General features: G+C 48.0%; 1 protein-coding gene across 1 annotated transcript in view; it reads left to right on the forward strand.

The window, feature by feature from the left end:
* The window catches only part of LOC123754667 (origin recognition complex subunit 3), a 111,241-nt gene that overhangs the window by 36,423 nt on the left and 54,999 nt on the right, over positions 1–19,819 (forward strand). Inside the window, exons 6-7 of the mRNA XM_069326325.1 lie at positions 11,138–11,297; positions 15,797–15,910. Coding sequence (XP_069182426.1) covers positions 11,138–11,297; positions 15,797–15,910 — 274 coding nt within the window. The remainder of the gene's footprint in view (positions 1–11,137; positions 11,298–15,796; positions 15,911–19,819) is intronic.

Here is a 19,819-nt window from a genome sequence, read left to right on the forward strand (position 1 = left end):
CAGCCAGGACCCTGTTCGACCGCCAAAATCCCCATGCCCGAATGTCAGCCCAGGACATATTGCCAAAGACGGCGGCAAGAGCCGCGAACTTGCGGACATCATGGGCACAGGGATAGACCGCAGGCTGGCTAGCCTTAATAACCCTGCAGACGACCTGGGAGACCCGCACCCTTGAACAGGGAAGAAGGGAAACTGGATCAACCCAAAGCGCATCCACGGACACAGAAGCTGTGGCGTGCAAATAACGGCGGAGAGCCACAACCGGACACAGAACATGATGCACCTGCGGCCGTACCAACCAAGCATCAACAACCCAAGGGTCCCTCCGGAACGCAGCAGTCTCATTCTTCGCCAGAAAAGAAGGAGAAGGCTGCAAACTTACAAAACGATCACCCCGACCAAAGGAGCAGAAACTTCTGTGCCAGAGGAGAGCATGAAGCTCACCCACCCAACCCCCAGAGGCCAATGCCAACAGGAAAAGAGCCTTCGAAAAACAATCCGGAACCGAGGGGGCCACAACAAAACGAGGAGAAGAAAGAAAAGAGAGCACCCTGTCCAAAGACCAGGACGGCTCAGGTGGTGCATGAGCAGGTCGGAGGTGAATCAACGCCCGAGACAGCTTGCGAAATGGCGCAGACGTGACATCAACACCGAAAGCAAGCTGAAGCGGCTCCACCAGCGGCGCCCGATATGTGGCGACAGTGTTAGGCATAAGGAGATGGTCCTGGAACAACCAAGAGAGAAAGGACAACACCACCCTAACAGAAAGGGAAGTACAACATCGAAGACGTAAGAAGAACCGGAAGGACCGCCAGGAAACTTCATACTGCCGCCGAGACGAAGCCCGCAGGTGGGACACTAATAAGGAAGCCACCTGATCACCATAGAGATGATGATAAACTTGAGTAAAAAATACCGTACGCGAAGACTCGAGGAGAAGATCGAACCAGCCACATGAAGTATTGGGCCGATCTGTTGGAAGAGGCGGAGCCGCAGAAAAACCTCCGGATCTGGACACCGAGCAAGCAGAGCCTGAAACCACGGCTGGGCCGGCCACCAAGGGGCCAAGAGGACAACTCTTCCCTGGTAAGTCTCTAAGAGTCAGGACCTGGAGCAACAGCTGAACCGGGAGAAAGAGGTACAGGAACCCCCACCTCGACCAGTCCTGCTGAAAGGCGTCGACCCCGACGGCCTCGAAGTCGGGAAAGGGCGCCACATACAGGGGAAGGCACCGCGACCACGCCGACGCGAAGAGGTCCACCTCGGGGCGGCTGAACGTCTGGCAAAGCCAACGGAAGGAGTCGGCATCGACCGTCCATTCCTTGGAGAGGGGAACGAAACGAGACAGGCCGTCGGCCAAGACATTGGACACAACCCGCAAGTGAATTGCCAGGAGAGCCAAACCCCGAGAACTCAGCAGACGAGTCAACAGAAGCGACCAGCGCCAAAGACCACCCCCACCCGGTTCAGACAATGAACCACTGGGAAACAGTCCAAATGGAGCCGGATCGCCGACCCTCGGGCGACTCGAATCCTCCAAAGAGCAAACCACACCGCCACGAACTCCTGCACAGTGCTGTGGGCCTAATGGAAGAACGGACCCCACCGACCCTGGCCGGCACAGTGAGCACTGGTCACAGCCCCAGCCGAGAGACGACGCGTCCGTGAACACATCGAGCGAGGGCTTGGGTAGGCGCCATGGTACTGAACCCCGAAAAACCCGAAGAGGAAGCCGGTGACGCAGCAACCGACGCAAAGCCCCCAGGGTCCGAACCCAGCGATCGCGAGAGAGGCGGAAGGGACGTTCCTAAAGGAACCAGAACAGCCGACGAAGCCAAACCTGACCCAGTGGGTAGACCAGCATCGTGAAGTTCAGGCTCCCGCACAGACCCTCGAGCCCCTCAGAAACAGGCACAAGCGGGACCACAGCTGCAGAAGAGACTCCGAAGGAAGAGACAAGGAAGTGGTCCAAGAGTCCCACACAAGGCCCAGCCAGGTCCGAACCTGGGAGGGAACCAGATGGGACTTCCTCCAGTTCACCAAGAACCCGAACCCGGCGAGCTGAGAAAGAACCAGATCCCTGGCTAGCAGACAAGCGGATTGGCTGGGAGCCCAAACCAGGTAGGTAGGTAGGCCAACACCCACCGTTTTCACACGACCAGTGTGAGGCGTGTGAAAACGCGAGGTGCCAGGTTCAAACCGAACAGAAGACAACGAAAGTGGTAAGCACGAAGCCCCCACAACAAATCCGAGCCAGTCCCTGAACCCCGGATAAATCGGGACGTGCCAATAAGCATCCTGGAGGTCCAGGGACACCATCCAAGCGCCTAGCTCCAACAGGAGTCGAACCTGGGACAGAGTGGTCATCCGAAAGGAGGAGCAATGAACCCAGGGGTTCAGACGGGACAAGTCCAGAATGAACCGCAGGTCCGCGCAGTCCCATTACGGGACTGGAAACAGACGGGAAACCCATCTGAGGGATGTCGTCGTTTCGACCACTCCCAAGCGAACCCACTCCAAGATGACCTGACAGAGCGCAGAAGAAGCCTGCCCTGCCAGCCCCGAACCCCCCGCAGGGGAAGGGGCCATCCAACGCCACCGGAGGCCATGTGAAACGACCCGTAACGCCCACAAATCGTGGGACCAGGTGTGAGCGAACAGCGTAAGCCTCCCCCCCCCCCCCCATCGCCCCATCAATGGGGTGAACCGCGAAAGGGCCGGCGCCCCTTACGAGACCCAGAACCTCGCACAGAGCGAACACCAAGCCAACCAGACGACGGCGGGTCCAAAGGAGGCACCGAACCCGAACCTGACACCAGTGGCCTACCACAACAAGAGCAACCCCGAGCCTTGGCATGACCCTTCCGGGAAGGCCCACCACGGGACCCCAGAGAACCAGCAAGTTCGACATCGGACGGCAAGAAGCCGAAGCAGCCTTAATAAACTGCGCAACGGCTGAAGCCTCAAACAAGAGGGGGCAAAAATGGGACGAAAGCCTAAGACCCAAGGCCCAAGCAGATTCCACAGAGGAGGCAAGTGCCGCCTGTCGACACGCGAGCCGGGAGGCATAAAACAGAGCCACCGCATCCCACAAGATCGGCACGAAAAGCTTCAGCATGGCAGCCGACGAGTGAGCCGCCGAGGCCATGGCACCAAACCCCAGAACAGCCCCAAGCGCCCCCACATCCTCTGTGAGCTAGTCAGAAGACAGCTCCAGGAAGAAAAAAAAAGCGCAAGGCCACAACTAAAAGGCCCCGAGAGCGCAAAGTCCTCCACCACCTGCGCTGCCGAAAGGAGGGGAACCTGTACATGGAGCTGAATGACACCAACATCCCGGGGAAGGGCAGGAGCAAACAAGCACTCATTGAGGTGCTCAAGATCGCCCCCCAGAAAAACCTGAAGCACCGTCGAAGCCTCCTGCCACTCAAGTGTGCGGGAACGGCAGAAGAAGTGCCAATCCTCCGAGGCAAAGACAGGACAGTTCGCCAGCCAGGACGACTCCGGAACCTCGTAACGGAGCCAGAAAGGGAATGAAGTCCCAAACCTGAAAGTCGAGGGATCCATTGCCAAGGCATATTCCGGGTCACGCAGGAGGTTTGCCGCAAGGGCCGCCCGCACAGCAGCAGGTTGGATGCGATAAGCCGAAAACTTCCGGAAAGACGGATCCGAAGCCCCTGGGGAAACACGGAACCGAACCAGGGGAGGGGCAGACACCAAATCCAACTCGTATGCAGAGGGGGGGGGGAAGAAAACCCCACTCCTTGCAACAGTAAGCCCCGCTCAGAGGGTACAAAAACCCAGGCGAGGTCCAGCGGGGCCCAAGGCCCCCAAGTCAGCCCCAGGGTCCTCTCCAGCAGGACCCGGGGCCGAGTCCTCCCCCCAAGCACCAACCCCACTAGACAAGGCCGGCGCAGCCGTAGAAGCCGGATAGAATGAGGCCCACTGGTCAGACCCAGAGGCTTCGGCCGGGGGAGGAGACTCGAATGCCTCCGTCGCCACACTGGAAGGGGTATACCCCGAGGCTGCCCGATTCTCAAGGCCAACTAACCCCTGCCCCGACTCCGAAACCCTCAGACGTTTCAGGGCCGGAAGCAGGGGAGGGGGACTAGAACGCACAACAAGAGGGGAAGGACCAGGAGGTGCGGACTGAACCAGGGCCGAAGCGACCCCCACCCCAAGTCCGGGTCCCTATAAGCAAAACAGGGCAGCTGTGGGGCATCCTGGTGAACAACTAACCTAGCGCGTTGCAACAACCGAAACCTAGAATGCAACGCCTGTGCAGCCTGTACCCCGAAGATCATCATCCATAAACTGGGTAAATTGAGTCACCAGCAAACAACAGTACTCACAGTCTTATAACAATAATGAGAGAGATCATAGCGAGAGCGGATAACGATAGTTCATGACTGTTGATAGTCGGCGACTTCAACTTGAAATCCATAGACTGGGAAGCATGTGAAGCTAAAACAGAAGATTTCTGGACCTGTAAATTTGTAGACCTCATCCTGGAAACATTCTTGTATCAACATGTTAAACAAGCTACGAGGATGAGGGAAGGGGACGTCCCCTCCATGCTAGATTTGATATTTACCAGGAAGGAGGAAGAAATATTCGACATTCAGTACCTTCCTCCCTTGGGTAAAAGTGACCATGTCTTTTTGGGAATAAAGTATGCAATGCGTTATAATCTGGAAGAAAATATGACGGTCGATGCAAATGAAAAACCTGACTTTAGGAGAGGACATTATGGCAACCTTAGAAAATTTTTTAGTGAGTATAATTGGACAGACTTGTTGCTAGGCAAGGAAGTGAACGAGATGTATGTCAGGTTTTGTGAAATATATGATAAAGGCATAAAAAAATTTATACCAAAACAGAGAAGCAGAACTAGGAAACAGGATTGGTTCAACAGAAAGTGCGAGAGGGCCAGAGACCAAAAGACACAAAAATGGAATCAATACAGGAAGAGGCCGAACCCCCAAACATACCAGCGATACAAAGATGCGAGAAACAACTACACGGCAGTGAGGAGAGAGGCAGAAAGAAATTTTGAAAAAGGGATTGCAGACAAATGCAAAACAGAACCAGGTCTGTTCTATAAATTCATAAACAACAAATTGCAGGTAAAGGATAATATTCAGAGGTTGAAAATGGGAAATAGATTCACGGAAAATGAAAAGGAAATGTGTGAAACATTAAACGAAAAGTTCCAAAGTGTGTTTGTACAAAATGAAATCTTCAGGGAACCAGATACAATAAGAATTCCAGAGAACAACATAGAGCACATAGAGGTGTCTAGAGACGAAGTGGAAAAAATGCTCAAGGAGCTAAATAAGAACAAAGCAGTTGGTCCAGATGGAGTTTCACCATGGGTTCTGAAAGAATGTGCACCTGAGCTCAGCATTCCTCTTCAACTGATTTTTCAGGCATCCCTGTATACAGGAGTTGTAGCTGATGTGTGGAAAAAGGCTAACATAGTTCCAATCTATAAAAGTGGAAGCAGGGAAGACCCCCTTAATTATAGACCGATATCATTGACAAGTGTAATAGTCAAAATATTGGAAAAAATAATTAAAACTAAATGGGTAGAACACCTGGAGAGAAATGATATAATATCAGATAGACAGTATGGTTTTCGATCTGGAAGATCCTGTGTATCGAATTTACTCAGTTTCTATGATCGAGCAACAGAGATATTACAGGAAAGAGGTGGTTGGGTTGACTGCATCTATCTGGACCTAAAAAAGGCTTTCGACAGAGTTCCACATAAGAGGTTGTTCTGGAAACTGGAAAATATTGGAGGAGTGACAGGTACGCTTCTAACATGGATGAAAAATTTTCTGACTGATAGAAAAATGAGGGCTGTGATCAGAGGCAATGTATCGGACTGGAGATATGTCACAAGTGGAGTACCACAGGGTTCAGTTCTTGCACCAGTGATGTTATTGTCTACATAAATGATCTACCAGTTGGTATACAGAATTATATGAACTTGTTTGCTGATGATGCTAAGATAATAGGAAGGATAAGAAACTTAGATGATTGTCATGCCCTTCAAGAAGACCTGGACAAAATAAGTACATGGAGCACCACTTGGCAAATGGAATTTAATGTTAATAAATGCCATGTTATGGAATGTGGAATAGGAGAACATAGACCCCACACAACCTATATATTGTGTGAGAAATCTTTAAAGAATTCTGATAAAGAAAGAGTTCTAGGGGTGGTTCTAGATAGAAAACTATCACCTGAGGACCACATAAAGAATATTGTGCGAGGAGCCTATGCCACGCTTTCTAACTTCAGAATTGCTTTTAAATACATGGATGGCGATATACTAAAGAAATTGTTCACGACTTTTGTTAGGCCAAAGCTAGAATATGCAGCAGTTGTGTGGTGCCCATATGTTAAGAAGCACATCAACAAACTGGAAAAGGTGCAAAGACATGCTACTAAGTGGCTCCCAGAACTGAAGGGCAAGAGCTACGAGGAGAGGTTAGAGGCATTAAATATGCCAAAACTAGAAGACAGAAGAAAAAGAGGTGATATGATCACTACATACAAAATAGTAACAGGAATTGATAAAATCGATAGGGAAGATTTCTTGAGACCTGGAACGTTAAGAACAAGAGGTCATAGATATAAACTAGCTAAACACAGATGCCGAAGAAATATAAGAAAATTCACTTTCGCAAACAGAGTGGTAGACGGTTGGAACAAGTTAGGGGAGAAGGTGGTGGAGGCCAAGACCGTCAGTAGTTTCAAAGCGTTATATGACAAAGAGTGCTGGGAAGACGGGACACCACGAGCGTAGCTCTCATCCTGTAACTACACTTAGGTAATTGCACTTAGGTAATTACAGGACTCGGTGTCGAAAGTGTCACCGACCCAACAGGCTGCATGACGGAGGCAAAAACAGTGAGGGTCGCCCTGAGACAAGGGGACCGAACAACCCTCAAACTCGCACGAAGCGAGGGGGGGACCCTGGGGCCATATTCATCAGACCCATGCGTCCCCTAGGGGATTCCCAGGGTCCTGAGCGTTTACTTGAAGAGGACTCGCGCTCAGGTAAACCCAGGCAGGGTATTGTTAACCGGCGCCCAAAACTACCAAACAAACTGTCTAAAGCTGAACCCCAGGGATGTGTACACTCCCGGGGACCTAGCAGGGGCACCACCAAGTATCAAGGTGAGGCCAAACACCAGTGGCAATTAGGGCAGAACCCCCCACCAAGGCAAAAACAAAAAGAATAAAAAAAACTCCGCAAGAGGACAACGTACCCCAAGGAACAGAGCCGGCTGCTGTGATTGGTGACAACTAGCTGCACAGCACCCTGTGCCCCTACCAGTGTGAAAACTGCCTCTTACCCTAAGGTAAACTAGGGGAGACAAAACTCCTAAGTACCTAAAGAGCGGCCGAGAAACTGAGCAGTAAAACAGACACACAGAGGCAGACGCCGAGGAACTTGTGGAGGGGTAACCCCAAGCTCCAAGGGTAGTACTTACAAGGCACCTAGGGAAGGGAACCCTAGGCGCATGCAGCCCGAGTACTGAGGAATAACTCCTGGCTCTCGCACCCCTGGAGAACAGCAGCCACACACAAGGTACAGCGCCGCATAAACACCGGAGCCAAAGCACACAACCGAGCTGATAGCATCAGCCTCAAGAAGTGTGGATCGCCGGTGCGGTAGGTCTGAGGCTCCCCATTCTCCCTCCCAGGGAGGGGGGGGGGGCTGCGCAGACAGCAGCGCGACGACGAATGACGTCATACTAGTTTGCTTGTTTTTGTTTGGGGAGTTCTATCCACTCGTTCGGCTTTTGGTTGCAATTTTCACCAGAATAGGGGTTTGTTTTGGGACGCCTACCTTTCTGGGTGCCTAACCCGGTCGATGGCAGACATAGAATGCTTCCAATTACACTAGGGTTTCTATAGGCCATTGCTCCCCTTGCCTCTCTAGAGGGGGCCAGGTTCTGGCTCGTAGTCCCCGGTAGGCCCATAAGAACTCCATACACATGACTGATGCCAAAGTCTGACATTAGCATATCAGCCTAGTAAGCTCCAGGGAGCCGTAGGGGCTCTCCAGAAAAAAAATTATAACTCCAAATGTATAAAAAATTTTGAAAAATCCATTCTGATGGGATTGTAGAACAGACAGTTGAGCACACAGTGTTAAATAGTGAGAATCAGTTAATAACTGGAATTTTAGAAGCCACTCAAAGTTGAAACTCTAGTTTCAGAGATAATTGAAGTTGAAGTTATCAACAATGAATAAAGGTAGTTTTAATTTGTTAATTTAATTGTATGTTTAAATAAACATTGTTTGGCTTTCATACTCAAATGTGTGAAAGTTGTAGGTCATTATGTGTTGAAATGAAGTCAAGAAAAAATAACCCCCAAAAAACACAATATATAGGGATAATTATAATGAGTTAGGGGATATATTTAGGATATACTTTATATAAGTGAAAGAATCCTAATCTGGTCCCTAATCATCAAAACAACCTAAACCTAAAGAGACAAAGAAAATAGAGTTTGAAATTAAAGAAAAAATCAGCCAAAAAATTAAAATTTTGTAAGTTGTGACTGATATATTTGTTGATCAATTTCCTTGTATCTTCACATAGTTATGAAGTCATAAGCATTCTTCAGGATGTAAAGGTTACAGCAATATCAGATAATAAATATAGGAGAAAAAAAACAACAACTAAAAGTCTTAAAAAAATAATTCCCCTAAAAAAATATTTTTGGGACATTGATGAACGTAACATATATTAACATTGGAGAATGTATTTATATGATATATAACAAAATAGAGCATATTTTGGGAGCATAATGGGAGCCGGTCGGCCGAGCGGACAGCACGCGGGACTTGTGATCCTGTGGTCCTGGGTTCGATCCCAGGCGCCGGCGAGAAACAATGGGCAGAGTTTCTTTCACCCTATGCCCCTGTTACCTAGCAGTAAAATAGGTACCTGGGTGTTAGTCAGCTGTAACGGGCTGCTTCCTGGGGGTGGAGGCCTGGTCGAGGACCGGGCCGCGGGGACACTAAAAAGCCCCGAAATCATCTCGAGATAACCTCAAGATATATTAACTTAGTTATTCATTATTATCTGTGTTATTATGTATTACTCAGCAAAGCTATAAAGACACCAGCTGCATACCCACTTTGTGGACACTTCTAACTACTATTGTTCTTCATTGAGCGTCGGACAGGTGCTTGCATCTCTTTATTACTGCATAATCCTTCAGTTCCAGGTATTAGGAGCTCTTCTCCTTATCAATAAAATGTTCTTATTTTTTAAAAATTTGTCTAAAATCAATTTCTGAAAATATTTTGATGAAAGTTTCACGACGCTGAAGCCAATAAGTTGGAGATTTGTTTAAAAAAATTTTAAGTTATTTTTACAAAATTTGAATATTTTTCACTATTATGCCCCCTATATTCGCGGAAATATGTGCGGTCTAAGAGGTTAAGGGTTAAAATAAGATATTTTCATAATGCCATCTACAGAGGACCACTTGCTTTGTAAATCTCTTGCGGATGAGACTCGTCGGTTACCATGTAAGTTCGTAAACGAGAAATATAGGAACAAAAATAAGTGAGAAATGTAGGGAACAAATCAGGAGGAAAAAATTGACAGGTTCATAGCATAGATGGAACAGTATTTTGTTTGTACTCACCAATAAAAGAAGTCGTGATCTACTTGTTATGTTGATGATCAATGATGATGAAGCATAATTATTTACATGGAAGAGATGGTGGTGGATGTTGATGGTGTTGGGTTGACTGAAGTGGAGAATAATAGTGATAAAGTAACCTCAGATGTTGATGCATTTGGGTCAACATGTGATGAGTCAGGTGCCAGTGAGGTAATGCCAGCTTTCTTGGAAATCTTTGCAAAAGATTCTTTAATTGACATTTGTTTCATTCTCTTTGATCTTGTTTTAAAAAACTTCATATACAAATTGTACTGGTCTTTCAGTCACAAGTCAAAGTCATTCACATTATGTTATGTTTTTCGTTTCATTATGCTCGTCTTATGTTGTTTTTCAACATATGGTAATGTTGCTCGTCTCATTACATTTTTCGTTTCGTTTCTCATGTTGTGTTGCACGTATCATTATGTCTCTAGTTATTTTATGTTGATGGTCTCATTGATGAAACTCATTATGTCTCTCATGGTGTTATGTTGCTCGTTTACTTATATTTGTTGTGGGGGTTATGTTGCTCATCAGTCAGGCATTCACAGTCATAAGTCATAACTGGTCCAAGGCTGTTAGGCAAACACAGTTGTGGTAGCAACCAGTTACAGTTTGTAAACAACATGAGTCTGATGTTTACAGAGCACCAACATTATGTACTCTCACAATCCCAGTGTACATTCTTGTATAAAAGTAAGTCTGTGCAATCAGTCAGTCAGTCAGTCAGTCAGTCAATCAGAGCAGTCAGTCAGTCAGTCAGGGCAGTCTGTCTCCAAGGCCACCATCTGGTAGGAAGGTAGCCGAGAATTTGAACCGTGTTATTACCCATCTTCATGCGCCTGGAGGGGTGGGGGATATTTCTGGGATGGTCCGGTGTGAGGATGGGGGAGGGGTGTAGGATGTAGCGGAGATGGGGGAAGCTGAGAGGATGTGGCATGATCACAGCCAGTCTGTGACAGTCCACCTGTCTGCCCGCCTGCCCGAGCACACCCAAGCTTGCCTACCTGCCCAAACCCACCCAAGCCCGCCTATCTACCCGAACCCACCCAGGCCCACCTAAAAAGGCCGCCTACCCACCCGAACCCACCCAAGCCCACCTACCCACCCGAACCCACCCAAGCCCGCCTACCCGCTCAAGCCCACCCAAGCCCACCCAAGCCCGCCTACCCACCTACTAGAGTGGTGGCCCCTGACATGGTCAGTGGGCAAACTAGGCTATCTTCCGCCCACTAACCCACCACCCCGGGCAGGTGTGAGGCCTGGTGGACTGCTTCCTCAATTCCCGAACTTAGTTTGGGCAGCGTGAAACCCCAACCCCGATCATGAAACTGGAACTTTCGGATAACTTAAGTTTGCAAACCAAGTGGTCCTCTGTATTTCTGAATGTTTTAAAGGTTATTAATAATTAATATTACCCATTTTCTGTGTGTTTCAGTGGACATCGGTGTAGTTTACCCATTGTGTTTGTGTTCGGTGTGTCAACAACTCCTGCTGCTGTCCATCGCAGTTTATCACAAGATGCCTCTGCTTGTGTTGCTATGGAAACTTTTCAAGCTCAACCCTCCACTCATTATCTTAATTATGTCATTGAAAAGGTTGGTTTGTAACAAAAATTATTACACTGTTCTGGTATGCTGGATATGAGGTTATCTTGAGATGATTTCGGGGCTTAGCGTCCCCGCGGCCCGGTCCTCGACCAGGCCTCCTTTTTGTTACGCATCCCCCAAGTAGCAGCCAGTAGCAGCTGTCTAACTCCTAGGTACCTGTTTACTGCTAGGTGAACAGATGCATCAGGGTGAAAGAATCTGCCCATTTGTTTCCGCCTCCACCGGGGGATCAATCCTGGAACCTTAGGACTATGAATCTTGAGCGCTGTCTACTCAGCCGTCAGGCTCCCCCAGGCAAGAGAGTTACACTGTGGTTAAATAAAGGTGAAACAATGCAAAATGAAAATATTTCTGGAGTGGCTCCCTCAGTTGCTCTTCTGAGCCTAATACTGATACACTGTGTACAGTCTGGTAAGATAGGTTCCTATAATGACTTGTTGTTCACTGGGGACAGGGCCTTTTCTAGCCCATCTGGTTCCCTCCAAGGGGGGTCACTCACTCTCCGCTGAGGTGAACCATTCTGCTAATAAGGAAGAGAAGTGCAAGAACACGAGTTTTCTCAGTGTAATGTGTGGCAAGAAGCAAATCACCAAATGGAAACACTTAATTGCCTCCCTCCACCACTACCATTTGGCAACACGACCAACATTGGTGCTGGTGAAGCAGAATCTTCACTTCAATTTCTAGAACGTGTTTAGAAAGTTTTGATTCCGATTGATTCTGGACGTTATTTCCAAATTAAGTGTCCACCCTTCTCTTGAAAGCATGTCCATGCACAGACTACCCATACTTTAGATGTTTCATGTGTGTCTGCTTACTCAAATACTCATCTAGTTGTGCTTGTGGGGGGTTGAGCTTCATTTCTTTGGTTCTACCTTTCAACTGTCAATCAACTGTGTATGGAGTCTGCCTCCACCACATCACTGCCTAATGCATTCCATCTGTTAGCTACCCCTGACACTGAAAAAAATTCTTTCTAATGTCTCTGTGGCTCATTTGGGAACTCGGTTTCCACCTGTGTCCCCTTGTTCATGTTCCACTCATACTAAATAATTTGTCTTTGTCCACCCACCCACCCTGTCAATTCCTTTGAGAATTTTGTAGGCTGTGATCATATCTCCCCCAAATTTTTTTGTTTTTCAGGAACATGAGATTTAGTTCGCATAGCCTTTCTTCGTAACTCATATCTCTCAGTTTTGGGAGTAATCTGATGGCATACCTCTGAATCAGTGTAGTTACAGTGTAGTTAAGGGAGGAATCACCTCCTCCCTTCAGGTCCTGGTGTTTTTTCCAGATAAATGTTGGCTATTCATTGAACTATGTTATGCAGGGGGTCTGTGCCTGTGTTGGTTCCATTTTCTGAGGGGGGGGGGGGCCTTTGGCTTCCTGGAGCTATCTGGACTAATATGAATGTATTAGACCCTGGCATCAGTCAGGCGAATGGAGTTCATGGCCTACTGGGGACCACGAGCCAGAATCTTGCCCCCTCAGAGAGGCACGAGGAGCAGTGGCCTGTGGAAACCCCCGTGTGGTTGGAAGCATTCTATATCTGCCATGGTTAACAAATTGCTACAGAAAGTCGAACTATTGGACAGAACTCCCCAAATGAAAACGAGCAAACGAGCATTACATCACAACTGTCACCGCATCGCCGTCTGTGCAGCTCCCCCCCTCTCTGGGAAGGGGGAAGGGGAGCCCCAGACCCCGGCGCCGGCTATCCACACCCCATGTGAGACCTGGCAGTTGTGCGACTCTGGCTCCAAACTCAATTCAGTGCTGTGCCTTGTGGTGTGGTACTGTCTTGTGGCGGTGTGCGAGCCAGCAGTAATTTTCATCAGTACTCGGGCTGCATGCGCTTAGGGTTACCTTCCCTAGTTGCCCTGTAAAAACTGTCCTTGTGGCTTGGGGCTATCTTCCACAAGTTGCTTAGGGGCTGCCTACGCTGAGGTCTTTTACTGCTCGGTAATTGCCTGCCCTTGGAGTCAGCTGGGGTGTTTCATGCATCACTGTTTGCCTCTGGGTAGGGGTAGTTTTGTCACTGGTAGGGGTACAGGGTGCTGTGCAACTAGTTTTCACCTCTCATAGCAGCCAGCTCTGTTCTGCCTAGGCACGTTGTCCTTGTGTGGGGTTTGCCTTTTGTTTTTGTTTTCCTGCCTGGTGGGGTGGGGGGTCTGTTCCTTGTTTTGGTAACACCTTTTTATATCTTGGTGGTCCGCCCCTGTGAGTGTACACGTCCCTGGGGTTCAGCTTTAGCACTTTGATTGGTAACTTTGGGTACCAGTTAGCAGTACCCTGCTTGGGCTTCCCTTAGGCTTAGTACCCTGCTTGGGCTTGGGCTTAGCGAGATTCTTAGCGGCCGCTTGCTACCTTGCCAATGTTCCTGGGCAAAGTCGGGCCTGTGTCGCTTTGAGTCAGCGGTTGCAGCCAGTTGTCTCGACTTTGCGTTGAGGAGCAAAGGCCGACCACCTCTCAGGTAAGTCCCTCTTGTTTTGTCTTTGGGTAAGTAGCTCTGGGGAGCCGAAGGGGCTTTCCCCAGAAAATCAGCGTTGAATGTAATGAAACACCAGTTTCTGGGTGAGACTGGGAGGCTCCCCAGCATCCCTCCCTCCCTCCCTCCCTCCCTCTGTTGGTGTTTTTTTTGCGGTTTTTGACATCCAGCCTCAGAACTGCAGGGTGGATAGCCAGTGTGGGGGGTCTGGGGCTCCCCCTTCCCCCTCCCGGGAAGTGGGGGGGGGTTTACATAGACAGTGGCACTGTGACGTGGTGACATCATGCTAGTTTGCTCGTTTTCATTTGGGGAGTTCTGTCCACTAGTTCGGCTTTCAGTAGCAATATTTTAACCAGACTACAGATTTGTTTTGTGGTGCTTACGTTACTGGGTGCCTGACCCGGTCGATGGCAGACATAGAATGCTTCCAACCACACGGGGGGTTTCTACAGACCATAGCTCCTTGTGCTTCTCTGAGGGGGCCAAGATTCTGGCTCATGGTCCCCGGTAGGCCTAAAAATTCATGCTCATTGATTGATACCAGGGTCTAGTACATTTATATCAGCCCAGTTAGCTCCGGGGAGCCTCCAAGTCTCACCCAGAAACTGGCGTTTCATTACATTCAACGCTGGTTTTCTGGGAAAAGCCCTTCGGCTTTCCCCCCAAGTTGTCGCCCCTTCGGCTTCCCCCCACCCCCCAGTTGTCGCCCCTAATTGGATACTAATCTGGTTCTGGTTTGAAGACCTGCATCCTTATGTAAAGTTCTTAACACATTTTTATTTTCATACTTCAAGAGTGCTCCTCTCAATCCTACACATTATATTGTAGCAAGTATATTATGTAAGTAATATACTTTTCCATATTCTCATTAACTTATGTGCAGATATGGGTCTGTAATTATATGAAACATATCTCTTAAGTTATCACATTCCTAGAAGTCCTACACTGATTCTAGGTCCACTAATTGCAGTTCCCAACCTGCTAGATGATGGTCAGGTAAAGTGGAGGCTTGTGATATAAGCTTCGAGAGCACATCAGTCAGTCAGTCTTAACTCTAAGATGTGAGAGATACCACACACCTTCAACATTCACCCACAACAATGTAACACTCGACGTGTCCAGTTCCTACCCTCACAAAACACTTCAGCCTCGATACAGAGCAGACAGCCAGACTCTGGCCACATCGAACTACCACACTCTCGGCCCGCACCCGAGCTCTTTGCCTCCGCTCGCATTCAGAGCGCCGTTCTCTACACACACATCCCGCATCCCAACCCTCCATCCCCGGCCTCACTCAGCTCTCTGCCCTGCTCCAGACTGTGTCTCAACTACTACAACACTTCACACCACATAGCCAACAAACTGATGACTGTAACCAAGACTATAATAAACACTAAACTCTTTGTGTCTAATCAATCAAATATGTACACATAAACAAACATTACAATATGTTTAGCATTCTCCAGGGAACTAGCTCCAGGAAGCCATCAGGATGTCACTAGAAAGAGGCATTTCATCATGTTCAACACTAAATTTGCCTTCCAAATATGGAATGATTACCCCATTTGTTTATGCATGCTGTCACTACTTTAAATATGAATCATTGTGTATCCTCCCCCTCCCCTCCAAAACATCCTAGCATTGAATGTAAGGAAATGCCAGTATCTGAGTGAGTCCCGGATGCTCCCTGAAGTCATCGTACACTGTTCAGTGCCATACTACTTAGTACCACCAGTTGTGGATGGCTCACATATGGCTGCCCATCATTCTTATGGTCCCCCATAGGCAAATAGAGTTCTGCAAGTGATGGCACTAAGTAGTACGGCACTGATCAGTGTGTGATGGCTTCAGGGAGTCGACAGGGCTTCTCACAGAAAATAAACATTGATCCCTCAAGATGTAGAGAATTTGAAAGCTTATTTGAGGTGCTTCATATTGCATGCCTAATTATTTGATTAAATTGAAATTTATCTGAAAATTTACATACTATTTCTTTCAGGTTTTGATGTCAGAAAAAGTGCCATTCCATGTTGGAGGAAGACCTTTTAAACTACTCCTAGATATTTTCCTCTACAATGACCTCTCTGTTAAAAATTTCATTAAAGGGCTTAAAGTAAGTACTTTATAGTATTCTATATTTCTATATTTCTTAGTAGTTTCCTGCTAACAATTTGAAAGCAACCAATGCTTGGGATCACATCAGAATTTGGCCCACTCAGAGGGGAGCCTGGGGGATCAGGGATTACCATAGAACCAAGTAACAGACCACCAAAAAAAAAAAGTTTAATGTAATGAAATGCCTTTGTCTGGTAGAGCCCTGGTGGCTCCCTGAAGCTATCTTACTGAAAATGCACCTATCCTACTTGGTCCCATCAGTTGCGGGAGTTGTGTTTGGCCTACTGAGGACCAGAGCCAGAACCTGGCCCCCTCAAAGAGGGGCAAGGAGCAAGTGACATTTTGTCACCCCACTGGGAAAGCATCCAGAAAGTCAGTAAAGCATTATGGATAACTGCAAGGTTCACAGAAAGAAAATTCAAAGGAGAAAAACAACTCTGAACAATTCCAAACCATGATCAAAACATTCTAAACTAGCTCAGAATTGTTAGTTTCAATTAACAGTGGTAATAATTAGTTTCAATTAACAGTGGTTGTAGTGGTAATCAGAATTGATTACCACTACAGAGGTAACCTCAGAGGTTGCCGAGGAGTTAAACTTATACATAGAAGAGGGATATGAAAAAAGTCCCTCAACCATCAAAGTTGAAGAGTAAGGTCGAAAGGAACTCGAGGAATTTTATTGAGCTAACCCCCCCCCCCCCTCTCCTCCCAAATCCTAGGTAGTTTCCATGAAGGCCCTGGGGCAGAACAGTAGTCTTTGCCTAGTGCTTGAGATAGCTATGTATCTTCCCAAGGAGCAAGAACATAGTAGGGAAGTGGTTGGGAAAACTGAATTCCTGAAGGGACGAGGCTGCTTAACTGCCTCTGCTCTGGAAAAGGAAGGGACCACCCCCAGAAAAGGCCGTGCTACACCCCGAGCTAAACACTGCCCCAAATCCCAAACCCTCAGATGATTCAGACTGGTAATTGGGGAGGGATGGAGGGGGGGGGGGGAGAAGAACAGAAGTATGGCAAACCACTCCCACAGGAAGGAAGAGGAAGTGTGGACAGAACCAAGGTGGAAGTCACCAACATCTCCAATTACAGGTTCCTAAACAGTACTGTACTAGCCAACTCCAGGGCATCCCATCAAGCATGCCATGAACCATGAATGCTGAACATGGGGAACCTATCCCACAAAATGGTAGCCACCTGATAAGCCTCTACTTCAGAAGATAAAATAGAGACTCTTGGGGGCACAAACACCACAGAACTTTGGATCGTAGGTGTCACCGACCCAACAGTCAGCATAGTGGAGGCAGAAAGAATGATCATTGCAATGTAGCAAAGCCACTGAACACACCTCAAACTCACAAGTAGTGAGAGTGGTCTTGATGGGCAGATCCATAATGAGGAAGCACGGCCAAAACTCGCAGGGAAATTACTATGGGTCTGAAAGCAATAAGCCAAACAGGACACACAGACACTGAGGATGCTCACCGGGAGAACAGTCAGAATGCAGCGACAAAAACTAGGCTGGGCAGAGTGGCTGTGACATGCCGTATCAACAAGTGTGTGAACCCCAAAATAAATGTCCCAACCTTAGATCTAAACAGGAGTTAAAAACTTTTGAACTACCCGAGGTAAGACCTCTACCTTGGTGACTTGGCTTCTAAAGGGCTATCTTGAGGTAACCTTGAGATGATTTCTGGGCTTAGCATCCTTGCGGCCCAGTCCTCGACCAGGCCTTCTTTTTGTTACATACCCCCAGGAAGCAGCCCGTAGCAGCTGTCTAACTCCCAGGTACCTATTTACTGCTAGGTGAATAGGTTCATCAGGATGAAAAAAACTCTGCCCATCTGTTTCAGCCTCCACCGGGGATCGAACCTGGAACCTCAGAACTACAAATCCCGAGCGCTGTCCACTCAGCTCTCAGGCCCTACCCTAGGAGCCCCCCACTTAGGGGTATCTCCAACACTACAGGAAAGTAATTCTGTCAGTGGAGGGGCAATGATAACGAGCACTTAGTGGGTGACGGTTGGAACAAGCTAAGTAAGAAGTGGGGGTGGAGGCCAAAAATGTCAGTAGTTTCAAAGCATTTAATGAGAAAGAGTGCTGGGAAGATGGGACACCACGAGCATAGCACTCATCCTGTAACTACACTTAGGTAATTACTTAGGAAAGTAGACCCTGAGTCCCATGCAGCCCAAAGCTCAAAATGAACAAAGTTCACACAACAGGCCGGTTAAAAAATATGCCGTGAAACAAATACAAAAATTCAAACAATACAGACACAAATGGTCCTCGCAGGACGAAGTTCAAGGATGGCCGGGAGTTAGAAGCACAGGGACCTGTCACTTCTGATGAAGACCCAGAAACACTACACCTGGTGTGTATAACACTTAGTCAGCGACAGTTGACATGGAAGGGTTTATGGAGGGAATACTGGGGCTCCAGGGCACCTGGGGGAGGGGGTTATTGATAGTGATAGATTCAAACTACAGTAGTTTCAAATATTTTGACAATATTGAATTGTTTGGGGAGTGGTTTGGCAGTTTCGAGGTTTCTTTTTTTGTGATTTTTGTTGTTGCCTGTAATGTTTCACAGACCTTCTGGAGGCTTTTTCCGGTGCGGAGTGGCAGAATGTCACTCAATCTCTGCACCTCTATCAGGGGGGGGGGAGGTGCCAGGTTCTAGCTGTGGTCCCCCAGTAGGCCAAACAGTACTTCTGCAACTGATGTGATGTAGTAGCTAAGAACAATCTTAGTGGGATACTTTAGGGAGAGAGACTGTGGCCTCCCGCAGAAAGCCTATATGCTCCAAAACAAGCAGCTGCTTATAAAGATTGGTTATCCTAACGAAAATAAGGCAGACAATCGTTACCATGGCAAATCATAATCTAGATACACCCACCCACATGGAACAGCCTGTTGATGAGAAGTGTAAATTTCTAGCAGTTTTCCAGTGTATCTGTGCATATATCATGCTGATAAAGCTACCTCAACTGATGCTCCAGCAGAGAATGAGCTTAAGTAGCTTTAGTGACTGCATGTCCTGGGTGACCTTTTTCCTTCACTGTGTGGCTGTAAGGTTAGGGTTAGTGTTAGTACTGTATCACCAAGATGCCTATCTGCTGATCTGAGAGTTAGGCAACCAATTACTTTCTCAAGATCTTAAGATCTTTTCTTGGTGGATGGGCATACCTTTGTCTGTCTCTAGATCTGAAACCTTCATTCAGTAACATACAAGTTATCTAGTTGTCCGCCTGGTTGTGCTTCCTGGGGTTGAGCTTGGCTCTTTCGTCCTGCCTCTTCCCTGTCGGTTCCCTGACATCTACTGGGCTCTGTCATGTCTGCACCTGCAGCTGTGTGTGGGGTCAGCCTCCACCACTTCCCTTCCTTATGCATTCCATTTGTTTACTACTCTGCCACTGGAATGTTTTTCTTGCGTTTCCTTGGCTCCTTTGGGCGCTCCTTCCGCCTGTGTCGCATGGTGCCTGTGCGCTTGTGTTCATTAGTCTGTCATCGTTCCTTGTAACCCTCGGTTTGGGTACTAGTCTGGTGGCGAACCTTTGCACCCTCTTCAGTTTGGTTTGTTGAGACAGGGCCTGCGACTCTGTGTTGTTGGCATGACTTGTTGGGACATGGTCTGCAGCTCTGTGGGTTGGTCGTTTGCCCTTTCGTTCCTGATTTGTTGCATGCCTTCTTCGTTCCTCATCTTCCTGCTTCGCTCTTGTCCCTGGCCGCTGGGGCTGTTCTTCTCGTCTTTGTCTCGTTTTCTCCTGCACACTTGTGTGTTTTGTTTGTGCCTTTTGGCCCTCTGTTTCCAGGTTTGAGTTCCTGTTTTCCTGGCTTGCCCTGCCTGTTGGCATTATCCGGGTCTTGGGGTGTCCCTTCTCTGGAGTCTCGCATCGGACCCGTAGTCT

Source organism: Procambarus clarkii, chromosome 18 (genome assembly GCF_040958095.1).
Source record: "Procambarus clarkii isolate CNS0578487 chromosome 18, FALCON_Pclarkii_2.0, whole genome shotgun sequence".
Taxonomy (NCBI): Eukaryota; Metazoa; Arthropoda; class Malacostraca; order Decapoda; family Cambaridae; genus Procambarus; species Procambarus clarkii.